This window comes from Globicephala melas, chromosome 20 (assembly GCF_963455315.2).
Source record: "Globicephala melas chromosome 20, mGloMel1.2, whole genome shotgun sequence".
Lineage (NCBI taxonomy): Eukaryota > Metazoa > Chordata > Mammalia > Artiodactyla > Delphinidae > Globicephala > Globicephala melas.
In genome coordinates, this window is record NC_083333.1 from 36,663,505 (window position 1) to 36,681,922 (window position 18,418).

Consider the following 18,418-nt stretch of genomic DNA (forward strand, 5'->3'; position numbering starts at 1 on the left):
AAAGGTACTGTTGTTCTGAGGTATTGTTAAGATGCTATCAAAGATGAAATAGGGCAATATAATAAAGAGTAATAGTGGGTGGGATTTTTTAGACAGGGAGCTGAGGGAAGGCCTCTCTGAAGTGGCTCTATTTGGGTTGAGGTCTGAATGATGACAAGAGCCATGTAAAGAACGGAGAGAAGAACATTCCAAGTAGAAAAATAGTATGTGTGATAGGCCTAAAATGGGAATGAATTTGACATGACTGAGAGATGGAGAAAAGGCCAGTGTGAAAGGGGCCAAATTATGCAGGGTCTTGTAGGCCATGATGATAAAGTTTGGATATTATTCTGGTTGCAATGGAATGTCACTGGAGGTCTTGAAGAAGGGAGTAACTTGACTTGATTTCAGCTTTCAAAAGATCACTCTGGCTGGTGTATGCAGGATGGGGAAATTGGAGGAATGAGGACTAGATAGTAGACTGTTTCAGTGGCCCAGGAAAGAGATGATGGTGGCTAGGGCTATGGGTACAGCAGTGGAGATGGTGATAATGGATGGATTCGGGACCTGTTTTTCAAGTAAAGCCTAGATTTGAATGTGGGATATGAGGGAAAGAAGAAATGAAACCTAGTCTCTTCTCCCCACCCTCCCCCTCAAAATTTGAAGAGAGAAGGTGTGAAATTGTCTCTGAGAGTGAGAAAGTGAATTTATTTGGAAAAGGTAGTAGGCACTTTGGCCACATTAAGGGCTGACTTGATATTCGTGGCCATTATGTGGAAGTGAGTTCTATTAGTGTAGTTTTGTGATTTTCTTCAGCAATGTTAAAGCTGTTCAGGGGCAAGCTTAGAGTAAGGTGATGGCTGGGTTTTTGCCAAGCAAGTCTGGTAGGAGTTTTGAGAGTTTGTAAGATTATATGATGTTGAAGTATTGAATCTAATTTAAGGAAGGAAGTGAGGACATACGGGGAGGAGTTGTTGAATAATGAAACAATGGTTGAGTTAAAGACATTGAAGGTCTCCTTGTGGCTGGAGAGTTGGAGTTCTATATTCTGTTCTGCTACAGCCTATGTTTAATAGCACCGATTCATCACATTCAATCGGTGAGTGAAATAATGTCACAATAATGTGGAAGTTGTATTGGTTCATAAATAATTTTTCCTAAGTAAGAGAATTAGAATTATAAACCTCAGCAAGAAAAGAAAAAATCCTGGGTTGGCTATAGCAGGGGCCCTCTCAGCTCTATTTTAATAAAATTAAACAATAAGTGCGTACAATGCATGAGGGGGAATCAGGTTCACTCGTTCAGAATTCTACTTCCATCTACATTATTTCAGCTGCATGTCAGCATTTCAACTCCTTTTTGGGTTGTGTGTAAGTGTGCATTTTTAAATGGCTTCCAGCCATTCTGAGCTGGTTATTTGGGCTTTTCCAACTTCCTCACAGTATCAATTTCTGCTTTTGTTAGTGCTCTGGTTACAAAGTGGCATAGATTTTGAGTGGGCTTCCCCAGTTTTCCCCATAAGCTCAGTTACTTTGGTGGGCAATTTTACAGAATGGGAGATTTCCAGGCATTCCTACATTGTGTTATGGAAGAAAAGTCTGCATAGTAAATGAACTGGAAGGATAAAGGGCAGAGAGTGGTTATATGAAATAAAGATTTTGGGGGTGATCAAGTATTAGGCGAGGACAAGGTTTAGGTCATCACCATGTGAGTGGTAGTTAAGGGAGGGGAGGAAAAGATGACTGAAGTTAAAGAGGTCAAGGAGCAGGAGGTCAGGATGTTGGATGGGTGACCTATACCAGGAGTTCTTAATCTAGGGTCCATGGACCCTGTATCTATAGATTTATAAAATTGAGCTCAAATGGAAAAAAATACATCTTTATTTTCACTAATCACTAACTTAACTTTAGCATTTTCTTCAATTATTCATGTAGTCCACAAACCATAGTAGTACTAGGAGAATCTGTGACGTTGTTACTAATATAAATCACTAACATTTTCATTTCATTTCAATGTATTGAGAAGTTGCTTATGCTCATCACTACTTTAAAATGACAATAATTATTAGACCTGATACTAGAACTTGTTAAATGTATTAATAAGTACTAATAATTTATATCTTTAATGTTTTGATAAATTATATTTTAATATAATTAGCTTCTCAGTAATCTTATGTATTTTATTTTATGCATTTAAAAATATTCAATATTATATTCAGACGTGGTCCAATTCATCAGACTGTCTAAGGGGTCTATGGCACAGTAAAGTCAAAAGCCTCTGATCTGTATGGAAGGTATTGAACTTGCCAAGAATAAGGACAGGAGAAGTGGAGGAGGAACCCAGTGAGCCCAGTGCTATTTCTTGTAAAATATTCTAAGTTGTATTTTACCTCATTTATTTATATAAAGGTCATAATTAGTAATAAGTATTTATTCTACTAGGACTTATATTTTTATAACAGGCAAAATTGATTCCTAGATCATAGAATTTCCTTTTCTTTTTCCTTTGTTCTTCAACATTTTCTCCATCTTCCCCATCATCTTCACCACTACCACTGTCATCATGACTAACATTTACTGAGTATTCTAAACACTGCATTAAGACCTTTATGTGTATTATCTATATTAACTTCAGGGCAAGAAGTGACCATAGAGAATCATTTAATTCAACTCCCTATTTTTCATGTGAAGACACTTAGATTCAGTAGGGTTAAATTGTTGGCAAGTTAGTGATGGAATAGGGACCAGGCCTCAGCATAAAGAAATACTATATACTACAGATGAAGCATGTAGGCTAGATTCACCAGGGAATAGGGAAGATTTTTTTTTCCCCCAAAATACTGCCAAATGATTTTTCCAAGAGCAATGGCAACTCTCACCCAAAATGTACCAGTAAGTTCCTTTCCCCTTACTCTCACCAGAACTAAGTGTTGTCAGTCCTGTTAATTTTTGCCTGTCTGAGAACTGAAAATATTTCTGTATCTTGTTTATTTTGTATTTTCATGATTATTGGTGAGGTTAAATATCTTTTCATATGTTATTGGGCATTTACATTTCCTTTTTCATGAATGATCTATCTGTATATTTGCCTATTTTTCTACTGTCAGTATGTTTTAATCAATGTATGAGGGCTTTTTCTACCTTAGGGATCTTGCAACCATTCTCTCCTAGTGCATCATCTGACTTTTGACTTTCTTAAATGTTCCCTTATTAACATGTTCCCTTATGAAATGTTCCCTTATGAATGAAATTTTTTAAAAAAATTCATTTTTATTTTAGCTCCTTAAGTGTATGGTATTCCCAGGCATGGCTGAGTCCTGAAAGCGACATTCCCAACATATCTTTTTTTTAAAAATTACTTTAAAATAATTAATTAATTAATTTGGCTGCATTAAGGGCGAAAGCTGGGGGGGGTGTGATGAATTGGGCGATTGGGGTTGACATGTATACACGATGTGTATAAAATTGATGACTAATAAGAACCTGCTGTATAAAAAAAAAAATTTTCCAATGTAAAAAAAAAGAGTTAACCTTATTTTAGTGTATGGTATGACTTATAAATCTGACTTAAGGTTTTGCAAATAGTCACTCATTCCAACACTATTTTTGACTAGTTCATTCTTTTCCCACTTGTATAAATTGCTACTTTTATCACAAAATAAATCTTCATATATTCATGAAAAAAAATTGGCTGCATCAGGAGCCAGTTGGCATGGGGGCTCTTCATTGCCATATGCGGGATCTTCGTTGTGGCATGCAGGATCTTTAGTTGTGGCATGCAAACTCTTAGTTGCGGCATGTGAACTCTTAGTTGCAGCATGTGGGATCTAGTTCCCTCACCAGGGATCAAACCCAGGCCTGCTGCATTGGGAGCACAGAGTCTTAACTGCTGGACCACCAGGGAAGTCCACCAACATATCTTTTTTTTTTTTTTCAACATATCTTTTTAAAAGTGTTTTTGGAGATAATATTTCTTCATGAGTCAGGATTAAGTCTTTCTATTTACATTTACTTCATTATGCTACTAAAAAGGCTGCTTTCAGCAGTTCCAATAGAAGGGCTTAATGTTTCTCTGAAGAGCATAATGATGTCTGTGACACTCACCATCAGCTGACAGTTGGGTCATTAGTTCCTCAAATTCCTCATCCTTGAGTCTAATTCCCATGTTTTCCACAAAGGAGTCCAGTTTTCTGATTTTGACCCTTGGTCCTTAAGAAAGAAGGGCATGGAATAAGAACAAGAGTACTGGAAAAAAAAAAAAAAAGAAGAACAAGAGTACTGATGCTTAAGAGTGAAAGATGCTAATCATGATCATGCATCAAAAACCCCAACTGGAGGGTTAAAGCACAAGGGCACAGAGAAACTATAACATATATATATGTCCCTAGATCTAATTTGTCTATTGAAAGTAGGAAAAAATGGAGAAATATAACCATTGAGACAAAGGTAAACAGTAAACAGTATTTATCTTTATGGGGGGGATTAGATCAGTGGGAAGTAGGGGACTTTCACTTTTTTAAAAAATTGAGATATAATTGACATATAACGTTAATTTCAGGTGTACAATGTAATTATTCATTATTTGTATATATTGCAAAATGATCACCACACATAGTTAACCTCCATTGCCACACATAGTTACACTTTTTTTTTCTTGTGGTGAGAACTTTTAAGATCTACCTTCTTACCAGCTTTTAAATATAAAATAAGGTATTATTCACCATATTCACCATGCTGTACATCACATCCTCATGACTTGACTTTTACTTCTTTATATCAGTTTTTGTAAGTGGTAGAATCAGATAAGTTTCTTATAGTATTTTGTGTTTTAAAATATTTTTTTCTAATTAAAATTAAAAATATAATTGTCTACATAGAATTAGTATAGAAAGTGAAAATAGGATATCTTCCTTAATGTCTATCCAGGAGACTCTGTTTCAGTTTTCCATGAGAGGTCATTAGAGAGGAATAGGTAACTCTAATGATTCATGATTAAAATAACCACCAATTTATACAGTTCTAGCCAGAAAACAGTGTTAGAAACTTCCTATGGTCATATACTTTAACTTATATTCTAATTGATTTTTTAAAATTAATTAATTTTTGGCTGCGTTGGGTCTTCGTTGCTGCATGCAGGCTACTCTTTGTTGCAGTGTGCAGGCTTCTCATGCAGTGGCTTCTGCTGTTGCGGAGCATGGGCTCCAGGCCCACGGGGTTCAGCAGCTGTGGCACGTGGGCTTCAGTAGTTGTGCCTCCTGGGCTCTAGAGCACAGGCTCAGTAGTTGTGGCGCACGGCTTAGTTGGGATCTTCCCGGACCAGGGATTGAACTTGTGTCCTCTGCATCAGCAGGTGATTCTTAATCACTGCGCCACCAGGGAAGTCCCTAACTTATATTCTAAAGGCCAATGTACCCAAAGAAGGATGATAGGTTAGGAGTCATAACAATGGATCAATAAATTGGCAGGAAGCAAACTTGGAATATTTAAAAGAAAATGCTAAGGATTTTATCTTTTACTTGCTCTTTCACCATGCTTTTCACTCACCTTTGAGGGCTTTCACACCTTTTAGCAATCTATTCTTATATATTTTTCCATCAGCTGTAATGTAAGATACAATAAAGAATAAAGGTTAAATGATGGCAAGGTTAACAAAGACAGCACAAAGACAACATAACACCCATAATTTCAGTGGGAAAAAAACCCTTCAGATTTGTTAGAAGTTATTCTATTTTACCCTCAAGTAAGAATGAAACCAAAGCTGAAGAAAGCTTTCACTGATATAGATCCACCTATTGGTTGAATTTAAAATAGTTTTATTTTCTTGTTTCTTCCTTTTTCCTTACTTCTGTTACTCCCTTGGTTTCCCTTTTTGCCTTGGCCATGATTTAGGTTAGGCAGTGCTCCCACAGGATAATTTAGCCTTTATGGTGGGAGATCAGTGAAAGATGTCAGTTTTCAGTACAAAAATGTAAGCAACAAGAACAGAGTTTCTTCTTGTGTGAGAACTGTGTTTTCCAAATAGGATTTATTGGATATACACATATATAATTTCATCAGTTTTCACACACAAGCCCATGACTCCAAGCTTCAAAGAATGTGCTAAATCCTCACCGTGAATTGGCCGTTTTCAGCAGCTCCTCATGCCCCTCAGCAGTGAGCACGAGCCCCACTGTCCTCAGCGCATTGTCCAGATTACTGACATTAACTTTCTCTCCTTTGGAAAAATGGGAATTGTTAACATGTAATAATTTTAGGAATGGAATAATTATTTCAAATTATGAAAAAGATTACCTATGTGGCATCATCTTTAATTAGAAGAGCAAACTGACAATGAAACTTGTTAAACTATGTAGACTAAAAGGACATGTGGGTGGGTAGATTGAGTCAGAAATAGAATTCATACTTTTAATTCAAGCAAAAGAAGAGCTTATATAATTCCAGATACAAGTCAAATGCCATTAACTTTCCTGAACTATTGGGTCTTCTGACACAGTAATAGTATTTCCTAGCTACCCCACAAAAACTTCACCTTGCGATTGGACAGTGTTGACCTATATTTTGGTTGTTTAAACAATGGTGAAGTGGAAAACATCATTGGTAAAAACTCCACAGAATATAGGTCCATTCAGGAAAAATCCCAAATCAAACAGTAAGATTATAAAACAAACATTTAACCACATTATATTTGGAGGGAGTCAACTTAGCATGTTAGTAATAGCCCAAACAGAAAACTACCATTTAAAAACATCTTTAAAAAAAAGCATTAAGGCCTTAGTTAATAATGAATTCCCTTTCACCACAGCTTCTTACTCACCTGTGAAAGCTTTTGCATCATCCATCGCCACATCCAAATCAACCATTTTATTCTCTGTAAGAAAAGACAATTCAGGCACAGAAAAAATTATTAGACTTAGAGAAAAATGATATGAAACATTTAAGTTGTAAAGAGAAAAATGATATGAAACATTTAAGTTGTAATATAAAGTGTTGGAATTCAGCTATTTTTCATGATTTTCTTTAGTAACTCTTTTAACTCAAAATAAGCAAGAAACAGGAAAGAAGATCAAAATGTTATTTAAAGGGGGCTTCCCTGGTGGCGCAGTGATTGAGAATCTGCCTGCTAATGCAGGGGACATGGGTTCGAGCCCTGGTCTGGGAGGATCCCACATGCCGCGGAGCAACTAAGCCCGTGAGCCACAACTACTGAGCCTGCGCGTCTGGAGCCTGTGCTTAGCAACAAGAGAGGCCGCGATAGTGAGAGGCCCGCACACTGTGATGAAGAGTGGCCCCCACTTGCCACAACTAGAGAAAGCCCTCGCACAGAAATGAAGACCCAACACAGCCCCAAATAAATAAGTAAATAAATTAATTAATTAAAAAAATGTTATTTAAAGTGAGCATCCACTTAATTAATATCACTTTTTGTATAGTATCAAATGACCCTTAAAGTAAAGATGAAGCAAGTTTAAAAGCAGTGCCTTCTAATAGGCCTCTCCCTTTCTTCACACCCAATAATGGGAACATATTTCAATAGACAAGATAGAATTTGAAAGTCATTTATTTACATAAGCATCTGACCATCAAACCTTAACAATATGCTATCTTCCCACTCTCTAAATTTTGTTTATGTTCCCCACTGCCACTCCCCAGGACTGTAAACTATTTGAGAGCAGGGATCATGCCTTATTTTTCTTTATACTACCAGGTATAACTTTTCCACTCTATAGTTCAGTGTTTTGCATATAGTTTGTGCTAGCTAAATGAATGAATTTCAGTGGTACAGAAATAGTCACACTGTTGGATTAGAAAAAATTATTCTGTCTTTGTTCTTGAATCAAGGATTCTAAAAATACTTTATTGGTAACAATATCTTTTCCTGTAGGAAGCATTTTGAGGACCCCTAGCTAATATGTGGGGACCATGATTCCCAGCATTATTAAACCCAGGGAGAGTGAAGTTTTAAACTACAAGCTAGGCCAAAACTGTTTTCTACATTAAGGCCAGATACAGGTAAGAGTAGCATAAAAGATGGTTCACTTTGATTGGCATATACTGGCTCTGCTGAAAGATATGCTGTCTGGCTTTCTGATGGAAGCTTATTTTTCATCAGGTTTTTATTCAAAGCCACTGGATCTGCATTTGAATCCAATAAGGAAATCTTAGGCTGGGGCTCATCCCTTAGTAATTTCTTCCTAATGAATTATCCTAACTTTGCCTCTTTGACATTTTTATCAAGCTTAATTGGTCTTATTGGGTCATTCATGAAACCTTATCTTATTAAATAAAGGTATACATGGGAGGGAGAGAAGAAGGGAAGGAAGATGTATGAAGCAAATATGGCAAAATGACAATACTTTTTAACTCTAGCCAGTGTTTGTTATATTGTCCTCTATTTTATATATATTTGAAATATTTCATAAGTTTTTCAAAGAGATTAAAAAAGAAGTGTACTTTCAGAAGCCCTCACATAGAAACCTAAGATCCCCCCTAGGTACAGTGGTATCTGAAATACCTACCATCAGCTGGCAGATGGGTCAGTAAGTCTTCATAGTCCTCTTTCTCAAGCTGAATTTCCATGTTCTCCATTAGCGTGTCTAGGTTATTGACACTGACTTTTTTCCCTTAGGAAAGAAGAGGATATACATAAGAAATACAAGCAGGTCCAAGAAGTGGAAGATGCTATCTTTGAGTATGCATTCACCCTAAACGAAGAGGGAAACAGTGGCCATTTAAACGAACCCAGAGAGTTAGTGTTGCAGTCAAGAAGAGAAAATGCTCTCTCAACACTGTACTGTAGCTTTTAACTGAAGTAATCATGGATGAAAAAGAATTAGACAAGTATGATGAATTGTGATAAAGATAATCAACCTAAATGAAATCAAAATTTTAAACTTGCTACATATTACTAACAATGACTTCTTCAAATGTAGTTATACCCAAAGAAGAACAGTAGGTTACAAGGCATAAATTCAGTATCAGTAAACCAGTAGAATATTGAAGTAGCAAGATTCTAATCAGAAATTTTAAAAAGCAAATGCAAAGCACCTACAATAAATTTTAGGTGCTGTTCTCATGATTCTTACCTTTGAGAGGCTTCACGCTATCCAGCAATCTTTTCTTATATACCTTTCCATCTCCTGGAAGATATGGTAAAATTCAAGTCAAAAGAAAAAGGATAAGAAACTCTATCATTTTATGAGACATTTTATACAATTCACCTAGAAATTTATTGTATTTCACCTTCAAATTATAACAAAAGGTTATATGTTCTCAATGTGGTCAGTCTAGCCTCTATTTGGAACACCTGGCAGTAGCTGATGCAGGCTACACACTCACACTCACACATCTTTCTTCTCATTCTTCTCTCCTTTAACTGCACTTTGACTCCTTTGCCTTTTTCTTTTTTCCTTGCCTATGCTCTAGACCCATGAGGCATTCCTATAAGTATATGTTTATATCTAATGGTAGATCCTATAAAGTGGTGATATTAAAGATAGATATCAACCCAAACAGTAACACAAAATAATACTGAAATGAGAAAAAAATTGTTTTCTAAACAAAATCTTTTCATAAACGGAGGTGAAATTCAACAGAGACAGAGAACAAGGGACACCTACCAGCCTAACCCAACCCCACAGGTGCTATCTGTCCCCAGAGTCCGCCATTCTGTGGTAGGAGTGTCTGCAGAGTTGACATAACCCTCAGCACCTGGCATGTGCCTGCAGTCGTCTCCATTACAGTCCATCTGCTTCTTTCTGTGTCTCTATCCTGCTCTCTCAAAGCCAATATCCTAAGAATGCTGCATTTCTCACAACTGGCCCCTTGAGAGCAATCTGGGGACAATGCTAGACATAGTGAGTTGCCACAGCCTCAGGTGTATGTGGGGAGGATTCAAATAGGCATTGAGCATTTGCTGCCCAGGGTGCTAATTCTGCCACCAGGGGCGCTAGCCCCCTTAGTGATGTGTAGGCTCTCTCTTGCCTGGGGAACAATTAGGGACAGGAACTATTGGGGCAGGAGACAGAATATCTACGTGTCGGGGTCTCTGAGATTGGGCAGGAGGTACAGGTGAAGCACAGGTTGGCCTCTAGGGTCTTTGTGGGCGAGCCTACACAGGTGCCCAGGAGGTAAAACTTTTGAGGAACTGACTGGTGGGGCCACTGACCAATCAGAATGGATATTGACAATATAAGCACATGGTCCTAGAGGTCCTCTGCTCTTAGGTGTTTACAATTTAGTTGCTGGATTGTGGGGAGATGGGAGGGCTACTGGAGGAGGGACTGAGGATGTGGGGTGCATTCAGGGGGCTACAGAAGAATTTAGCTGTGTAGCTGCTAAAATAAAAAAAAAGTTTATCCATTGGCTGAATAGAAAAGAGAGAAGTTTCTCACTTCTAAATGAAAACACAAGTAACAATAACAAAGTTTCTTATGTCTGAACTGCATTTTTCTTAGGGGGTTTCTTAGGGCACTGGACAGTTCTCACCCAGAAGCCCACAGTACCACATTTCCCTGAGCACCATGATGGTATGTTAACTACTCACTAGAGATTGGCAGAGTTTTTGACAGCATCAACTGTTCTTTTCCGGTGAGCTCGATTCCCATGTTTCCCAGCACATTTTTAAAGTCACTGGCTTCAACCTTTTCTCCTTTGAATCATGGGAATTGTTTCAGGTGATAATATTAAGAGATCTAATTATTCTAAATTATCCAGTACAACATTATTTTTTAACTGCAGGATGAAGTTTAAATATATGAGCTGACTTCACTTACATAGAGTTATTGTGAAATTCAGTACTTGAAAAGGTTTTTTAATTCAAATAAGAAGGTAACATTTTTATCCTGTGTATGGGTCAATATGGCATGGAGTAACAGAGGGGCAGTATAACTACCCAATAACTTATGATGGTAAGTAGAATCTACGTAATTCTACAGGCAAGTAATATCTCTGTAACTACTTCGTAACCTGAATTATAGAACTGACTGTTCATAGAGATCATATTTCCTGATGCAAAAACTTCATGTTGAGATTGACTGTGGTCACCTATATTTTGATTCTTTAAACACTAGAGAAATGAGAGCACATTACTGGTCAAAATATTAGACAAGTTAATACTCCTTTTGGAGAGTGCCCAAACTTTCCCTAAATCTCTAATCATCTAAACTGCTGTCAATAAGACAAAATTACCAATAAATAGGTAAAAGAGCAGAGTGAACTTACTAATGATGACTGGAGGGAGTAAACTACTGCTTTAAGAAGGTAATCCTCTATAAAGCATCAAAATCTCAATTTTATAACATCTTATACAAATTCTCACTCACCTGTAAAAGTGCTGCATCCATCAACACATCCAAGTCAACCTTTTCATCTTCTGTAAGAAAATTCAGAATTTAGACTCAGGTGAAGATAATAAGATTTGAAAAATTAAATACACGAAGGGAAAAGAGAGTCTCTTCAGTCAATAAGTGGTTTGGGAAAACTGGACCACTTTCTTAAACCATATACCAAAATAAATGCAAAATGGATTAAAGACTTAAGTATAAGGCCTGAAACCATGAAACACAGGCAGTAAGCTCTTCGACATTGGTCTTAGAAATTTTTTTTTTGGATCTGTGTCCTTAGGCAAGGGAAACAAAAGCGAAAATATTAAAATGGAACTACATAAAACTGAAATGGTTTTGTACAGCAAAAGAAGCCATCAACAAAATGAAAAGGCAACCTACTGAATGGGAGAAGATATTTGCAAATGATATATCAGTAAGGGGTTGATATCCAAAATATATAAAGAGGGACTTCCCTGGTGGTCCAGTGGTTAAGACTCCACGCTCCCAATGCAGGGGGCACGGGTTCGATCCCTGGGCGGGGAACTAAGGTCCTGCAAACCACCTGGTGCAGCCAAAAATAAATAAATAAATAAATAAAAATAATCAATAAATAAAAAGTATGGGCTATTTGTTGAAAAAAAGCAGTTACATTAAAAAAACAAAACCCCCCCAAAATATATAAAGAACTCATACAACTCGATATAAAAAAAAAAACCTGATTAAAAAATGGGCAGAGGACCTGAATAGACATTTTTCCAAAGAAGACATACACACAGCCAGCAGGCACATGAAAAGATGTTCAACATCTCTAATTATCAGGGAAATGCAAATCAAAACCACACTGAGATACCACCTCACACTTGTCAGAAAAACTATTATCAAAGACTAGAAATAACAAGTGTCCGCCAGGATGCAGGGAAAGGGGAACACTCGTGCCTATTGGTGGGAATGTAAATTGGTGCAGCTACTATGAAAAACAGTATGGAAGGTCCTCAAAAAGTTAAAAATAGGGCTTCCCTGGTGGTGCAGTGGTTGAGAGTCTGCCTGTCGATGCAGGGTACACGGGTTCGTGCCCCGGTCCGGGAAGATCCCACATGCCGCGGAGTGGCTGGGCGCGTGAGCCATGGCCGCTGAGCCTGCGCGTCCGGAGCCTGTGCTCTGCAACGGGAGAGGCCACAACAGTGAGAGGCCCGCGTATAGCAAAAAAAAAAAAAAGTTATGAAAGGGTTTAAAAAATCAGAAATAATGTCATTTTTGGAAAAACTGCTTACCTCTTACTAAGGCAAAGGCCCCAAGGGCCTAGAACAGTGCCTGACACATCATAGGCATTCAATTAAAGTTTTTCTTTCTTTTTTTTAACATCTTTAAGAATGAAAGAATGAAAGGTACTGGGGAGAGGGATGGGGGAGGGGCACTGTAGGGGTGGGGGGAAAAGGGTTTTTGTGAGATTATATGAAATCATGTGTGTGAAACTTCTGAAAATTGTAAAGCACCACAGAATTTAAAGAAACTTTAATTAAGTAAACAAAAGAAAGAAAAAAGAATGAAGGTACTACTAATTTGGAAAAACCCAGATTCATTGACTTGTGTAAATTTTCCATCTTTACTACTTCCTCAAGGGGGCAAGTGTCCCTCAAAATTTCCTGATAAAATTTTCTCAGTTCTACTAGCATGAGAACAGTCTTACATATGCCAAATTTAATTAATCCAGTTGGTAACTTCACTATACATCTTCTTAAGTTCACTAATTCTGTAGTCCATGGCAGTATAGCACAGTGGTTAAGAGATAGTTTCTGGAGCCAGATTGCCTGTCCACCACTTACTAGCTTTCTGACTTTAGGTAAGCTACTTGTTTTCTCTGTGCCTTAATTTCCTGATATGTAAATTTAGGGTTAAAATGGCACTTACCTTATAGAGTTGTTTGGAAGATTAAATAAGATTATATATGTAAAGTGCTTAGAACAGTGCCTTGCACATGTCAGGACTATATAAGTGTTGGTCATTGCTATCTAATGCTGGATTAGCAGTAGGGACACTGGATCATATGATTTTGTGAGTTCTTAATGCTCTGAAATCTGCAAAATCTCTAGTCTAATAAATCCTCCACATTCTTTTAAAAGAAAACCCAAAACCCAAAGATTACAGTCTTAAGTATTCTCGTTAGACCTTGGCATTTCCTATGGAGAGTGACACTTGCCATCTATATTGGGTAGCATTCTTGGTGATCCTTCTCAAGTGATAGCTATTTGGTTTCAGCTATGCTGAAGGCCTCACTCTTTCTTTTTCTTCTTTTCATATACATCCTATCTTTAGTCTTTCCAGCCCTGATACTGGCCTCATGTGCAAAGTTTTGCTAAGAGGTATATTGATATTCAAAACTCTCACCATCAACTGGTAGGTGGTCCTTCAATTCCTGGATTTCTTTCTCCTTGAGGTCAATTCCCATGTTTTTAATGAAAGTGTCCACCTTATCTAAAGATACCTTTGTCCCTTAGGAAAGAAAGGGGCAGATATGAGAAATATTTGTAATGATGTAAAGAGTGGGTCATTGTAGCTCATGCCTAGGCATCAATACTGTATAGAGAATAAAGAGCAAAGAACAAACTGTTCAAGTAAATATGGTTTGGTGTCTAAGTCAGGAATTCCTAACCCTGATCTCTGGGACTTGGAAAACTTTTAAGAGACGAAAGTGAGGGGTTAGAGGTATGTGGTAAGTCATGGCAAAGACTAAAATCAACCTTTATAAGTATGTCTGCATAGTAGGATTTGAAACTTGCTAAATTAATGGAGAACTATCCATCCAATCCATGGATTTACACTATCATAATCCTATACATTTAATAACATATGTTTCTAGGTGCTATCTCTGGAAATTGACTGAAAGGGGCCTAGTAATCTGAATGCTAAATTCCGCCCCCCCTCCCAGTGACTCTGATGTACAACTTTATTTGGGAACCACTGCTTTTGGGCTTACTGTAGTTAAACAATTTTTGGTGACTGTAGAGTACCTAAAGCTTATAAAGAATAAATACTGAATAATTGGGACAGCGGGATTAATCATCTGAAATATGTGAAATAGAAAGTTTTTGAAAACAAGAACAAAGCTCCATGATCTCAGTTTTAACTGCCTTTTCATCATACTTCTCACTCACCTTTAAAAGACTGCAATTCTTTCATCAATCTGTTCATATACACCTTTCTTTTGGCTGCAAGAAAGGGAAAAATTCAAGTCTCAGACAGCAGTGCAGATATTTTAAAATAGAATAAAACATGCATAATTTTAGAAACATAAATACTTAAATGTTTTATTCTAGACATTTATATTATTTCACTTAAAAGAATAAAACTCAGGAACAGAAACAGCTCTCAATTTGGTGAAATCATTTTGGTGGGGAAGGGGTGCATGAAAGATTCCTTAAATAGGGAGTATTAGTCACCTAAGTCCGTATACTCAAGTTTCCTTGAAGGCCACTGTGACTGTTTACCCCACTGTGATATTTTTAATGCTCACCATCAACTGGAAGATTGTTCAGTAATTCCATGCCTTTATCTTCTGTGAGCTCTATCCCCATATTTTGCAGAAAAATTTCCAGGTCACTAGTATCAACCTTCTCACCTTTAAAAAGTAAAACATGGTAATGGTTGAAAATTTGAAGAACGATGATTCTTTATTATTAAAAAAATGTCTGCATGGCATTTGTTGATTAAGCAATGAAGTAAACCTGGCAAGAATGCAAGCTATTGCTAAGATGTAATCTTGAGCTTTTTGGCGAAAACAATGATGATCAAAGTTAGGCTGTGAGTCAGTAGATGGAAACATTCATCAGAGTGAGAGAATACATCAATAAGGAAAACACTGCTATTAAAATATAATTCTGTGCACACATTAAAATCTTGGTTTTTTTAGAGTCTGCTTAATCACATATCATAGAACTACGCCGGGCTTTTCTCCAGGGCCTTCTTTCTTAACCCAGCCTGGCTCTCTGTCACATCTCAAAAATTTCGTGGCCTTGTCGTCCTCTGTTCTTAGCAGCTACCACCACCCAGTATATTTTTGGGCAGTTAGAAAGTTAGATGCAGTCTTCCAAGCTCGCCTCTTTTTTTGTGTCCCAGGAAAACGAGCACATAGAGATTTTTTATTTTTAGTGTTTTAATGTAAAGTGGTAGAGTGAAATAGACAGGGATCACCAAACTATCACAAGCATGGGTAAGGCATAAAGCTAACAAATTTGTTTGGTAACTAATTTGTTTTTTGGTTCCTGGTTATGAGGGTGGAAAGCCCCACTTACCCTTGCCCCCTGCAACTGTTTCCCCATCTGCTTGTAGGATGGCTATGTGTAAACTTTCCTTTACATGGCTCTTCTCTTTAGTTTGAAGATACAGTTTAGCAACAAAACAACAAAATGGTAATTGTGTGAGGTGAAGGATGTGTCAACTAACCTTATTGTGGTAAAAATACATGTATCAAATCATCACAGTGTATACCTTAACCTTAAACAATGTTATATATCAACTACAGCTCAATAAACCTAGGAAAAAAAAAAGAGATGCAGTTTAGGCAGGCAATTTGGACATCCTAATCATTTCCAGTTCCTGCAAAAGAAAACTCTGCAGTGCTACTATTGGTAGGAGAGTATCTGGGGAGTTAGCGAGCTTCTGCACAAGGGCCTGGGAGGAAATGTCCACAAGGGTTGTTTTCCCCAAGCTGCTTCAGAACACTTTTGTGAAGCCTTGGACCACAGGAGTCCTAATATTCCCCTGTAACCAGACAAAGGAATGGCTCTTCAGACACACAGAGCATCTTACCAGTCTGCTAACTTGATCAGGCTTTTGACAGACATCGGTCTTCTGCCTCAAGGTTATTATTCTAACCATATCTTTTATTTGTATTATTTCCACTCTCTAAAATGTAAGCACCTCAAAAATTTCTACGCTCTCTCTATATTTGAGTGTTTTACTACTCAAAATTTTCTTTCCATTGATAGCTTTCTTTTCCACCCTTCCTATAGTGCCCTCTTGGACTCTTTGAATTTCTCTGTATCATCAGTCTCCTTGAAGACTCTTACCTTCTTTCTTAACTGAACTTCGCCTCCTCCTAATAGACTTTTCTATTATTTTTTTAAAATTTAAAATTTTTATTTATTTATTTATTTTTAGAGAAAGCTACTCATTATTCTATATTCCATTGCCTTAGGCTTGGCATTCTCCTAGATTCCAATTGCTGCTTTCCAACAATACTCAAACCTTTCCTCTTTTGAGATTTATGGCTTTCTTTTTATTGTCACTTATTGACTTGGTCATTTCAGGAGTTTGTCCTATTACTCACAGTCTTCCTCTGCACTGAAACTCCTGGCAGCATTACAGGGAATTCCCGTCTTTTTTTTTTTTTTTTTTTTTTTTTTGCGGTACACGGGCCTCTCACTGTTGTGGCCTCTCCCGTTGCGGAGCACAGGCTCCGGACGCGCAGGCTCAGTGGACATGGCTCACGGGCCTAGCCGCTCCGCGGCATGTGGGATCTTCCTGGACAGGGGCATGAGCCCGTGTCCCCTGCATCGGCAGGCGGACTCTCAACCACTGTGCCACTAGAGAAGCCCTATTTTAATAACTTTTTATTTTATTTTTCTTTCTTTCTTTTTTTCTTCCTTTTCTTCTGAGCTGTGTGGCTGAGAGGGTCATGGTGCTCCGGCCGGCTGTCAGGCCTGAGCCTCTGAGGTGAGAGAGCCGAATTCAGGACATTGGACCACCAGAGACCAACTGGCCCCACGTAATATCAATCGGTGAGAGCTCTCCCAGAGATCTCTGTCTCAACACTAAGACCCAGCTCTACTCAACAACCAGCACGCTCCAGTGCAGGACACTCCATGCCAAACAACTAGCAAGACAGGAACACAAACCCACCCAATAGCAGAGAGGCTGCCTAAAATCATAATAAGGTAAAGGACACGCCAAAACACATCACCAGACGTGGTCCTGCTCACCAAAAAGACAAGATCCAGACTCATCCAGCAGAACACAGGCACCAGTCCCCTCCACCAGGAAGCCTACACAACCTACTGAACCAACATTACCCACTGGGGGCAAAACAATGGGAACTACGACCCTGCAGCCTGAAAAAAGCAGACCCCAAACACAGTAAGTTAAGCAAAGTGAGAAGACAGAGAAATACACAGCAGATGAAGAAGCAAGGTAAAAACCCAGACCAAACAAATGAAGAGGAAATAGGCAGTCTACTTGAAAAAGAATTCAGAGAAATGGTAGTAAAGATGATCCAAAATCTTGGAAATAGAATGGAGAAAACACAAGAAAAGTTTAATAAGGACCTAGAAGAACTAAAGAGCAAAAAAACATTGATGAACAACACAATAAATGATATTAAAAATTCTCTAGAAGGAATCAATAGCAGAATAACTGAGGCAGAAGAACGGATAAGTGACCTGGAAGATAAAATAGTGGAAATAACTACCACAGAGCAGAATAAAGAAAAAAGAATGAAAAGAATTGAAGACAGCCTCAGAGACCTCTGGGACAACATTAAATGCACCAACATTCAAATTATAGGGGTCCCAAAAGAAGAAGAGAAAAAGAAAGGGACTGAGAAAATATTTGAAGAGATTATAGTTGAAAATTTCCCTAATATGGGAAAGGAAATAGTGAATCAAGTCCAGGAAGCACAGAGAGTCCCATACAGGATAAATCCAAGGAGAAACAAGCCAAGACATATTAATCAAACTATCAAAAATTAAACACAAAGAAAAAATATTAAAAGCAGCAAGGGAAAAGCAACAAATAACATACAAGGGAATCCCCATAAGGTTAACAGCTGCTCTTTCAGCAGAAACTTTGCAAGCCAGGAGGGAGTAGCAGGACATATTTAAAGTCATGAAAGGGAATAACCTACAACCAAGATTACTCTACCCAGCAAGGATCTCATTCAGATTCGATGGAGAAATTAAAATCTTTACAGTCAAGCAAAAGCTAAGAGAATTCAGCACCACCACACCAGCTTTACAACAAATGCTAAAGGAACTTCTCTGTGCAGCAACACAAGAGAAGGAAAAGACCTACAATAACAAACCCAAAACAATTAAGAAAACGGTAACAGGAACATACATATCG

General features: G+C 37.8%; 1 protein-coding gene across 5 annotated transcripts in view; it reads right to left on the bottom strand.

The window, feature by feature from the left end:
• EFCAB3 (EF-hand calcium binding domain 3) overlaps positions 1 to 18,418 on the bottom strand; it is an 84,393-nt gene that overhangs the window by 39,286 nt on the left and 26,689 nt on the right. For 3 of the 5 annotated variants that reach the window (XM_070044528.1, XM_060291041.1, XM_060291040.1), the window contains exons 4-13: positions 14,814 to 14,918; positions 14,455 to 14,508; positions 13,688 to 13,792; positions 11,300 to 12,460; positions 9,062 to 9,115; positions 8,495 to 8,599; positions 6,793 to 6,846; positions 6,090 to 6,192; positions 5,523 to 5,576; positions 4,083 to 4,187 (exon numbers count right to left, since the gene is read on the bottom strand). In XM_070044528.1, the coding sequence (XP_069900629.1) occupies positions 4,083 to 4,143 (61 nt within the window). In that variant the 5' untranslated portion in view covers positions 4,144 to 4,187; positions 5,523 to 5,576; positions 6,090 to 6,192; ... (5 more) ...; positions 14,455 to 14,508; positions 14,814 to 14,918. Of the gene's footprint in view, positions 1 to 4,082; positions 4,224 to 5,522; positions 5,577 to 6,089; positions 6,193 to 6,792; positions 6,847 to 8,494; positions 8,600 to 9,061; positions 9,116 to 11,299; positions 12,461 to 13,687; positions 13,793 to 14,454; positions 14,509 to 14,813; positions 14,919 to 18,418 lie in introns of all 5 variants that reach the window. The other 2 variants (XM_070044526.1, XM_070044527.1) reach the window with 2 other exon arrangements.